The 12,460-nt window shown below is 38.3% G+C and overlaps 1 protein-coding gene across 8 annotated transcripts in view; it reads right to left on the bottom strand.

Annotated features, from left to right (window-relative positions):
• LOC111147283 (ADAM metallopeptidase domain 22) overlaps positions 1 to 12,460 on the bottom strand; it is a 220,380-nt gene that overhangs the window by 184,704 nt on the left and 23,216 nt on the right. For all 8 annotated transcript variants that reach the window (XM_022503232.1, XM_022503234.1, XM_022503231.1 and 5 more), the window contains exon 3: positions 2,615 to 2,691. In XM_022503232.1, coding sequence (XP_022358940.1) covers positions 2,615 to 2,691 — 77 coding nt within the window. The remainder of the gene's footprint in view (positions 1 to 2,614; positions 2,692 to 12,460) is intronic.

Here is a 12,460-nt window from a genome sequence, read left to right as displayed (position 1 = left end):
TTCTGCCCAGCAGAGGAAGGAAAAGACAGCAAGGAAGGAAAGAAAATCTCTGCCCTCAAGATGCTTACATTCTAGTGGGAAGAAAAAGATAATAAACAAAATAAGTAATTAAAATATAGAAATATTAATTGACCCTAAGACAGTGCTGGTATTTGAACTATTTGACCTGCAAAAATGGCGATTTCATATGAGTCAACCCATATTAAATGGCAATGAATATTGTCTTAAAAATGAAGTAGGGGGGCGCCTGGGTGGCTCAGTTGGTTAAGCAACTGCCTTCAGCTCAGGTCATGATCCCAGAGCCCTGGGATCGAGTCCCACATCGGGCTCCCAGCTCCATGGGGAGTCTGCTTCTCCCTCTGACCTCCCCTCTCATGCTCTCTCTCACTCAGTCTCTCTGTCTCTCAAAATAAACAAATAAAAAAAAATATTAAAAAAAAAAATGAAGTAGGGGAGCATAGGTAGTAGGGTTGATAAGGGAATGAGGGCAGAGAGGGTTACAATGTAAAATAGGGCAATCTGGGGTCCCTGCATGCTCAGTAGGTTAAGTGTCCGACTCCTGATTTCAGCTCAGGTCATGATCTCAGGGTCATGATCTTAGTGTGGAGATCAAGCCCTACAGTTGCTCTGCACTCATCAAGGAACCTGTTTAAGATTCTCTCTCCCCCTCTCCCGCTGCCCCTCTCTGCCCTCCTGCTTGCACACACTCTCTTTCTCTCAAAAAACATAAAAATAAAAAATAAAGCAGGGCAATCCTATGTGGTACAGTTTGTGAGACTGTTTTTGCTACTTTGTCATTACTTTTCGAAGGAGCATGCATTCGTTTATAATTAGTTTTTAAAAACTTTATAACATCAAATTTGCTGAAAAACCACAATGAGTCACTTAACATGTAAGTTTTAGGGTATTTACATCAAGCAGGAATATAAGATACAAATCATACTAACACAATCTTATGCTCTATGAAATTAGATTAAATAGCGTGTGGTACAAAGCATTTAATTATATATGTTCTAAACTATTAATTTTAAAAACAAGCAATAAATTATATTTTAATGAGCATAGAAATACAGTTAATGTTATATTTTCTTTCTTTTTAAAAAGATTTATTTATCTACTTTAAAGAGAGAGAGAGAGAGAGAGTGTGTGTGTGTGCATGCATGAGCCGGGGGTGGCGGGGGCGGTGGTGAGGAAGAGGGAGAGAAAGAACTCCAAGCCAACTCCCCACCAAGCATGGAGCCGGATGCAGGGCTCAATTCCATGACCCCAAGATCATGACCAGAACCGAAATCAAGAGTAGGCCACCCAAAGGACTGAGCCACCCAGGTACCCCACGTTACTTTTTTTTTTTAATTTATGTTACATTTTAGAAATGTACATGTTCAAAGAACAAACAACTCCTATAAATGATCATTAATCATTAAGGGATGATTAATTAATGGATTAATGGATCACCCAAAAAGTCACCTTCCACCTAAAACAATGTGTTTCAGTGTTTAAATTGTTTGTGAACTACAAAAATATGAAGAGAGGGGAGACATACTTACAAAAGATATCTATGAGACAACTTAATTAAAAAATAAACTAGGAGTGCCTGGGTGGCTCAGTCAGTTAAGCGACTGACTCCTGGTTTTGGCCCAGGTCATGATATCCAGGCTGTGAGATCGAATCCCACAAGGGCTCTGTGCTCTACACTCAGGGTGTCTCCTGCTTGAGATCCTCTGCCTCCCCCTCTCTGCCTGCCCCCTCCCCCACTCTCTCCCTCTCTCAAATAAATAAATACATAAAATGTAAAAAAAAAGATAAAAAATGAACTAATACATGGCTTAAATATTAACATAAAAGATGGAATTGTAACATTTTGTAAAAAAAATAGTCCACAAAAAATAGGATACTAGTAAGACTCATTATTAAATTAATCCATTGGACATGGTCTGGAATCTAAAAGGAAGATGTGAATTCTCTTTCCAAATACTGACTGACCTAGCTCAATAATCTTAACAGGTCATATATGCCTATTCCCCAAAAGAATTCTAAACCAGTATTGCTCAACAGAACCTTTTGCAGTGATGGAAATGTTCTGCCTTATCCCATAAAGTAACCACTAGCCACATGTGGCTAATGAACACTTGAAGGGTGTCTAACGAAACTGAAAAACAGAATTTCCAAAATTACATCATATTTACAAAATAATCACAGTACCCTAAATCTCAAAGAAACTGACTCCCAAATCAATGCACCTAATGCCATTATTAGGGGTACACATCTGCTGTTCTAAAGAAAGACATTTTAATACCCAAAATATTTTTACAATTTATTGCATTCAGAGGAACTTAGGTCAGATATATTCTTATGCAAAATATTAGAGTAAGTCTTGACTTACACATTACCTTCTTAAATCTGTTACAGCTGTTCAGTTTCAAATGGATATCCATTTCCTATTACTTGCCAGACTTTATAACTTACAATAGATACAAAAGTTTTAAATGTAGTTATCGAACTGATACAGGAAGATGAAGTAAAGTATTGTGAGAAAACAGAACTTTACAAAAGGTTATAAAAGTGGATTGAATGTGTATCTGACCAAAGGGAATGCAGCTCAACAAGGACTTACTGGTTTAGCACGACGTCAAGAATGAAGGATGTTCCAAAGGCATCAACCTGGAAGCTCGCCTGATCAACATGAGTCAACTGCAATATCAAAAAGATGAAAGGTACTTACTATTCAGCCACAGCAATCAGACAATAAGCATTTCTTATGAGGATTCAAAAAGGTTTATAATATCGTAAATTAGAAAACAGGTTCAGCATGGAGCGTAAAGGAAAAAAGTAAAATCCACACCTTCTTAGAAGCCAAGCATTCACCCATCTGAAGTAAAGTACTATCTCACCCCAGAGGGAAGGACCCTACCTTTCTGGTTTACTCAAGTGGCTAAATAGTTCATTTCCAAGAAGACTGCACTTCATCCATTTTACTCTATATTATATGATGGGCTCCTTTAAAATTAAACTTTGTACATTAAAAAAGAGGGAAAAATATGTTCAATTTAAGAGTAAAATAATAAGATGGGTATCAGCTATTTACAAGGAAGGTATCTAAATCTAAAAAAAAAAAAACCTTTTTAATCCTATCTGAAATACATACTTCAAAAATAATATTTCAGTTCTAATTTGCCAAACATAATTTCATAGACGTCTCCATATCTTTTTAGAGCAAAACTCCCAATCTTTGCTAACTACTGAAAATATCACCTATGAAAATTTTTTAGGGGAAAAAAAAATCACAATTTCCTATGTTACTCTAGGAACTCCCAGAGAAAATCACAAGGAACTCTAAAAAAAAAAATGTAATGTTACCAATAATACCAATATTAACATATTGAATAATCACATGCATTAACTGAAAAGAAGGAAACAAAACCATTTATTGTTTGACTCTCCAAATATTAACTATAGCTATAGATAATCAGTAGGACTATGAATTAAATTTTTTGTTTATATTTCTCTAGTATCCAAATTTCTAAAATAAACATGTATAATTCCAACAGTGAGAAAAAAACAAACACTATTTTATAGACAAAAACCATCTGAGCAACCATATTTAAGTAGTACACGAGGCAGATGGTGTTACTGTTCCCAGAAAACCAGCACATCTTAAAAAAAAGAAACACCCTAGGATTCTGTGGGCCATTAAGGGCACCTCAATCATCCCTGGGATTTTCACACATAGTAAGTTTATGGTATCAGGTGAAAGGAGAGAGCTTAATTGATAATAATAAAGCTTTTTGGAAAGAAAAGAGAATTCTTGTCTTTTAAAGTATTTGAAAGAAGTAGGGGTAGAAGAACACTATACCTCAGTTGCTAACACATTCCAATCCCCATGTAACCCCAAGAATGAAGAACTGTTTGGATACCTCTCAGCCTCATTACCTCATTAATCGTTCAACTTTAACTCCCAGTTCTTCCCAAGTAATACCCAGGCTATCACCAAACTCTGGCTTTTTTCCCTTCTTATAGTTTTTGAAACCACACCTTGCTCTTCCCATATCTGCCACAGATCATACTCTCCCTAACCTAAAATTGACTCTTTACCAAAACCCAAATGTAAGCCCCAGATTTTCTACTGTACCAAATACAAATTTTCTCTCCCTGGATATCAAGATTCTCCATAGTCACCTCTCCCACCAGACATAATGGCACACAAGTCCCCAAGGACACACCCATACTCTATCTGTAGTCAATTCTCCCTTCTACACTTTAATTCAACAAGCTGGGTGTATTCCAACTTTTTTTGGTGCCTTTTATCCATCACTTCTGCGGAGCGCCTTTCTGAACCAGACCCTTGGATAGTGATCTTCACCAAGGTCATTTCCCAGAAATGGCCCCTATCCCCCCTTCAAAATGTAGCTCAAGCTCCTCTTTGTATCAGTCTCTTAGGGCTATCACAACAAAGTACCACAGACCAGGAGGCTTCAACAACAGAAATTTACTTTCTCATAGTTTTGGAGGCTGCAACTATGAGATCAAGGGGTAGGTAGATTTGGATTCTCCCAGGACCTCTCTCCTTGGCTTCTCACTGTCCTCATGCAGCTTTTTCTCTAGACATGTGCACACATGGCACACCCTAATTACCTCATTTAACCTCAGTTACGTCTGTAAAGGTCTTATCTCCAGAGTCACAGCAGGGGTTAGGGCTTCAACACAGGAATTTTGGAGGAGACACGGTTCAGTCTAAACACTCCTCCTCCATGAAGTCTTCCCAGTCTTTTCCAACCACCTCCTCACCTCCTCCTCAAACTGTTCACTATCATACAAGGGCCTCAGTAGTGACCCGCATCAGGTACTCGATAAGTATTTCCTGACTGACTCATTTGAGGGTTTATCAGTCACCTGGATACATAAACGAACAACAACGGAACAGCTATAAATTACCTGCCTAGAGAAATGCACTCCTTCCATCAAAGTTGTTCTTAATGCCACGTCAATGGATAATGTCTTTCCTTTTGTCTAAAAGCTTTCTGAGTTTCCTGAAGTGCTAACAACCATGTTTTGGAACAGCCTGCGGAAAGTGCTGCTTACCAGAAATGATGTCTCCATTAAAACCTCTCTTCTCTCCATTCTTTCTTGGCACATAACTGGGGTGAATAAGGGAGAGGCCCCATGCTATTCATCATGGTCTCCTGATTCAGTGTAGGGATCAAGATAACATTGCCATTCTTTCTCAGCAAGATACTTATTGTTTATACTAATTTCATCTAATTCTTACGATTTGTTTTTCCTGCAGCTTCAGTTTAGAACAGCTAGTATCTTATTTTATTGATCTCGCACATGTCCCAAAGAGAAACACATTACTTAAATTCAAAAGAAAACCTATTGACAGCATGTTTAACTGCTGTTTAGTAAAAAATGCTTGCATTATTGATAGTAACAGGAACAACAGTATATTAATATTGTTTTAATCTCAGTCAAGCTTCCTTAGTCTATATACAGATTGATTCACTCAACAAAAACCTTCTGAGAGTCTAGCAAGTGCTGGGAGCTATTCTGATTTAGTGAAGAAAACTGACCCCGTTTCTCTGTTAGTGGAGCTTATTTTTTAGGGGAGGGAGACAGAAAGTGACAAATGACAGACGAAAAATAAAAAATAAACTGAGAAAATAAATACATTATTCCCAGATTTAATAAAACATGGTAAACAGGTGACCAGGGTTGGGATTCTAGGTGGTCCTAGAAGGCTCTGGGAGGATCTGGCATATAGGTGACACATGAGTGAGTAAAAGGAATCTGTAGTAGATGGAATAATGGCCCTAAAGATGCCCGCACTCTAATCCCAGAAACCTATGAACATATTATCTTACACGGCAAAAGGGAATTAGCATATGTGACAAATTTAAGCACCTTGAGATGGAGAGATTATCCTGGGTTATCCAGGTGGGCCCAATTTAATCAAAAGAGTCCTTGTAAGACCAGAGTCTTAGAAGGGTCAGAGTCAGAGGAGATGTGATGATGGAAATAGACATTAGAATAAGGAGAGACAAAAGCCATATGCCAATGGATACTGGAAGCCTCTAGATACTGGAAAAGGCAAGGAAAATTCTCTGCTAGAGAAAAACAGTATTGCCAACATCTGCATTTTAGCTTTGCAAAACCCATTCCAGGCATCTCATCTACAGAATTTTAAGAAAATTAATTTTTGTTGTTTTATAATATTAAGTTTGTCATAATGTTTTACAGCAGCAATGGGAAACCCAATACAGCATCACTGGCAATGTACCTGAACATTAAGAAAAGCAGTTGCCATAAAGAGCTGATTTCACCAGTGGTTCAATGTCATTCTCTTCCACGGATTGGTTAAAACCAAGGCTCTCACAGCTGGAGCTCAGACATTCATGAAGGCACAAGGATCAAACTCCAAACTCAAGACTGCCGGCCAAACCAAACTTGCAGAGGTGATCGCTGAAATAAATGTTAGCATGGTTTCCTTGCATTCTGTGTGGCCTTCTCTCTTTCTGGAACCTGCCTTCCCCATGTTTGACTTAAAAAAGCAGGCCAAAGAGAACAAATATGTTTACGCCTTTAGGTTATCTTGGAGAAATAATTAAGTAGAATTACACTGACTTCATGCTGTATTAAAATCTAGCTTCCTGGCCAACACCATCAATGTGAGCCAAGATGGTTCTCAGAAAGTTAATCTTAGACCCTGCCTTTTTAGTTCAAATGAAAAGGAAATGTTTGAGAAGAGAGAACTAGTATAATATCAGGATCTTCCCCTTTTGGGGGGGTGGACGCTAACATATATAGCCAAACAAAAATTCTAATACTTATTAACTTCCATTTGAATGCTAAAAGGTAATAATGGCTCTCAGAGATATGTAAAAAATGTAATTTTGCAGAAATGCATTCTTTCAAATCACTACATAAGAATGATTTGCTATTTTGGGAAGCCTGGGTGGCTCAGTCAGTTAAGCAGTTGCCTTCAGCTCAGGTCATGATCATGGAGTCGGGGGACTGAGCCCTGCATCGGGCTCCCTGCTCGGTGGGAAGTCAGCTTCTCCCTCTGCCCCTTATCCAGCTCATGATCTCTCTCTCTCACTCTATCTCTCTCAAATAAATAGATAAAATCTAAAGAATGATTTGCGATTTCAAAAACTATTAATCAAATGCTTCAGTATCATACAGTAATATCGAGAAAACTCTTAAAGCTCATATAATACATCATCTTTATTTTACAGAGAAGAAAACAGGCCATTGTGGACAAATGTCATTTAAAAAGTCACATTGCTTGGTAGCAGAGGCTGTAGGCAGCATGCTTCATCCCAGTTTTCATTCTGCAGCGTGGAGGTGCTTGCAGGTTTTACTGGGTTCTTAGGAGTAATTATTATAATAGGAGCATTTTTAAAGTCACTAACATGTTCTAAAGAACATTTTTAAAGCGTATGAAAAGAAAATTAAATGATGAAAAACAGTTTAGAAATCTGTTTTCACTAGAAAAATCAATAGCATTACCACATCGGACACAGAGCACAAGCTCTGAGGCCAACTGATCACAACCTAAGAAATTAAGAATTAGTTTAAAGTAGACATAGAAATCCATCTTTTAATGAAAAAAAGTTACACAGGCATGGCAAAGCGTGTGAGTGTATGTGTGTGTTTTAAGGACTGAGAAACAGCACTGAGGCTGACCTCTCTAGGAGCTGTGAAACAAAAGATTGAGAGAAAAACATGGGAAGATATAAAATAACTATCCAGATGGCAAGAAAACTTAATAAACCAATAAAATTATGTAAGGATAATTTTAAATTCAAATTTCAAAAATGAATCACGGAATTTTAGGACCAGAAGAACCTGCTATAAATTCCCAGATTGAGGCCTATTTATTATTCATGGATAACAGCTGAAATTTCAATGTGAAGCTAACATAACCCCGTGCTCCTGTGCATTTTGCCTCTTGGCAGCCTTTCTCTCCTGCACCGGCTAGAGCCCATGAACCAGGGCCAACCTACATATCCGAAAGATCAAGTAAGTACAAATGAACCTTTCAAGACTGCTTTATTCCTAACCATTTTTTTTAAAGCTAAGTTGACACTGAAACTTTCATGGAAGAATCAGAACTTTGACACAAAGAGAAAGACAAGAAGTTTGGGTTTTTAATTAAGCCCAACTTGAATAATGAATCAGTGAATACCAATGGGGGTAGGAGTATTACCAGTCAAATGGCATCGTGTAACCCGGTAACTGTGAAAGTAATTAACATTATTAAAAAGAAGTCTTTAACGCATGTAACAGAATCTTTAGCTTTTCTTCATCCAAAATATTTTACTATTCACTTCAAGTTAGTTAAAAAAAAAAATACAAGTGTAATTCCTGCCATCTACTATACCTTGAGATCAGTAAAAAACAAAATACCAATAATCACTTACATATATTATCCCTTTCTTTTTCTACAACAGAAAAGGCCAATTGAAAAATCACCAGAATCTCACTGCAATTACTCCACGGCCTTATGTGAACTTCTGACAAAAGAGCTCAAGGAGACACATCTATTAACATTAAGATTCCTCATTCTACAATTTGTTGGGGCCACAGCAGCTGGATAGTGTTCCCTTGGCTAGTAGGTTAGTAAGTAGAATTCTGTGCAGAGCTAACATGTGTGAGCCTAACACGTAACCAGTTCCCACGGTTTTCCCTTCTAGTTGAACTTGGTCTCCAACTCAAATGCCAGTTCTTGCACTGACTTTAATTGATGTGAAAAATTTTACATTGATGCAAACTTGTTCACTCAATGGGACATACCCTTGTTTTGGGGTGGATGACCCAAGGATAGATATTATGCCATATAAATCTCTGTACCGAGGAACCTCTAGGTGAAGCCATATATAGCACACACACAAACAAACACACACAACTTTCTTTAATGAGTCCTTGACAAGCATTCTCTGAATTTCCCTGGCTGAAGTTTCCAGTTCTGGTGACCCTGGAAGCCCTGAAGCCTTTGATTTCTTGATGGCCATGGGCTCTTCTCTCCAGTGGCCCCTGCTCCAACAACTAGAGGCGGAGAGACTGTGCTGACACAGGCACCAACCAGCCTTGATATTCTCATCTCCACTCCGGAAGTCAGGCAGCCTCATTACCTATTTATGCTCCAGCTATCTTCTGATAAATCTGTCTCTCCATCATCTTGGCCATTAACCGCCCATTACTAGGTCTTCATTTAAGGCCTGAACAAGAAACACTTACTCATGTAATTCTGAAGTCAGAGAAGGCCTCTAAGACCTTTAGCAGCCTGAGAACAATATAATATGTAGTGCTACTGAGCTGTAATTAAATCTGAGTGCAAGGAACCCCAACGTTTGGATGCGACAAAATCAGCAGACAAAAGGAGCAGATGAGAGATGAATCAGCCCTGGAAAACAGATACTCTTCCTTACTGCAAGAAAGTTGGGAAAAAAGATGACAGGTCTTCCTGGTCCCACTAGTGACTCGATATTTAAAAGTGAGTTATGAAACCTTCCTATACTTCATCTTGCTTTTCCCCAAATGTGAACTGAAAGGAGTATAAGTTACAGAATGCTGTGAGAAAAACACTTAAAAATTTTTGTTTATGGTGAAAGTATATAACAGCTTGTTACAAAGAATAATGTAACTACTGAAAGCTAAGTAAAAGGTAAAAAGAGCAGAGGAGGGGAAAATCAGTAAACAGTTAAGCTGTTACATTATCAAATGAATAACTAGTCTGTTCCGCTCTAAGTCAGATCATTTTAAAAGCAGGCCTCTAAGTAAGGGTTGTCTCTTGCCAGCTGGGTCCCAGTCTCTCCGGGAGGCAACATCGGAAACAGGCCTAGTCCAAAGAACAAAAAGTAAGAATGGCAAGTTCTTCACATCAAGATTCACTTCACTCAGTGCTGGTATGTCAATGCACTTTTGTTTGCTTGCTTGCTTAATTTCATCTTCTTTGCGAAGATATTAGAGACGTCTGAGAGTTATGGCTCATTTCCACTAAAGGGTTAGCTCCAAGCGTTCAAGGAAAGAAAAATCAGAAATAATACTGAACAAAATCCCATGATGACTAGCTGGCACATAAGAATTCCATAGCATTTTCCTTGGGAAGCAAATTCACGTGGGATAAAAAGGATTTTTCTCCCCTAGAACTAAAGACTAAAACTATGTAAACTTTGGAGAGCTTCCTGCACACACATAAACTTACACATACATATGCTAAACGGTAAAAGGACCAGATTCCTAACTTCCTAACATATTTCCACTGTCCACAAATTTTCCAAGAACACAGTGAAGAAATAATCAAGTAAAATATTGCAAAAACAAAATTCCCGCTTAAAAGAAAAAAAAAATAGGCAGTAAGTTTCTAATGGCAAAGATATCAAAAGATGTTTTTCTTCTGAAACTTGTCACCCACCCACCAAGGGCTTTCTTCACGAGGACACCAAATGAGAAAACTCCAGAGACAAGAAACCCTGAAAATACTTCTTTTTGTTTGTTTGTTTCTCAAGTAGTTAGAACGAAGATTGATATGAAGAATACACTTGCCATCTTACCACAACTAGGAAGGAAAGGAAGAAAGGCAAATTTGTGTGAGAGAAAGAAAACAATAGCAGCCATCTCTGAGGAAACGACGTCTCAAATCATGGAATCTTCTCATGCACGCACAGGTTAGAACATAGCAAGAAGCTGTTATAGAGATTTAGTATGATATGAATCTGCCCCCCAGATTTTTAAACTGGTATTATGATTCACATACTACCAGCTGATGTCTCCAAATTGCTTTGAAGAATAACTCCTTGCCCTCATGTTACAGGAAAGCTTTCATAATCCATCCATGCTGTTTGAGAGAAAACACAAATACCCAGTAGGAAAATTTTTGTTATATGTGCAGCATTACATGTATCTAGTCTGTAATCTTTTGGGAATGCTAACTTCAAAAGCATCAAAATCTAAAGAAATTAAGTAAGTACAATTTTTCAAACATGTTTCTAGGAAAAATCAAAGAGGTAACAAAATAATGAAATTATTCTGTTGGATAAGGGTAATGAAAGAAACTCTAGCAATTACTCTTACTTACACTTTTTCCATTTATTGGAGCCAGTCACTATTAGCCCTAGCAATAAATAGGTCATTTTTGTCACCTAATCTTTACCACTAAACAACTCCCCTAGAAAAGTGAAATGCCTTTTAAAAATATACGGACTGTAGGGGCACCTGGGTGGCTCAGTGGTTAAGCCTCTGCCTTCGGCTCAGGCCATGATCTCAGGGTCCTGGGATCGAGTCCCGCATCGGGTTCTCTGCTCTGCAGGGAGCCTGCTTCCTCCTCTCTCTCTCTCTCTGCTTGCCTCTCTGACCACTTGTGATCTCTCTCTGTCAAATAAATAAAATCTAAAAAAAAAAAAAAAATATACGGACTGTAAATCATGTCTGAAAGCAAGACTGTTACGAGAAGAAACAGAAAATTCAACCAATCAAGTCACATTATCCACTGTACATCCAATAGGCTTGCATGTGCGTTATGGCAAGGAAAGATTGTAGCCAACTGTAACCTAGAAAATAATTACTACTTGATACAAGCAAACTCTATAAGCTGGAGAGTCTGACTCCAAAAAACCAGAATAGAAGGATACCTGCTGCCCTAAAAGAGGGAGACAGAACACAGATCATCACTAAAGGGTCTTCAAGACTAGGACAAGCAGTGTCTAATGATATGATGTCAGAATCGAGTGTAGAGTATCCCTTGGCCCTGAAAAATAAATTCACACGAGGAAAAAAAAAAAAAAGAACCACAACATAATATTGGAGACTTTCTAAATATAAAAAGAAATAAAATCTTTCATCCCACCACTTTTCTCTTCACTGGCATACACTCAGCTCTTGCTAAAAACAACTTCATGTCAAAGGCATGATAGAACGTGACTCCCTCCATGTGAGAAACAGAAAGGACATGTAAATAGAGTCACAAGCAGCCATGGCCTCCTTAGGGTGGGCTGGTGTAACTGGGGAGCCCCCAGCTAGGCAGAGCCATTTTTTTCTTCCCTATGTTTAAACTCTCGGCCTTGACAAAGGAGCACACATGCAGGGGCACTGGACTCTTTCTGATGTTCCACAAATGACCTGGGTCTCTATGCTGCTGATGTGTTTTGATATGAAACTGAACAAACTCTCTAGTTGTTGCCTCTACTGAGCACAAATTAGAGCATAATGAAGGCTTCGCGCATCTGGCATGCTGGGTTAAAGAAAGGATTCCTACAAGACATCTTGATTCTCTTTCACAAAGGAAACAGCCTAGGCTGTCTGTCCATTTCATGATAGTTTTTTACTGGTTGTTGCTCGGAAGCAAATGAAGACTTTGAAGTAATACAGAGTTCACTTTTCAATTGATTTATTAAATGATGCCGTAGGAGAATTTATTCACTGCTGAGAAATGTGTAGGTAGGGGCTCTGAACTATGCCTACT

The sequence above is a fragment of the Enhydra lutris genome, unplaced genomic scaffold (genome assembly GCF_002288905.1).
Source record: "Enhydra lutris kenyoni isolate GAN:26980312 unplaced genomic scaffold, ASM228890v2 scaffoldscaffold16, whole genome shotgun sequence".
NCBI lineage: Eukaryota > Metazoa > Chordata > Mammalia > Carnivora > Mustelidae > Enhydra > Enhydra lutris.
This window is presented reverse-complemented; position numbering and strand designations above follow the sequence as displayed.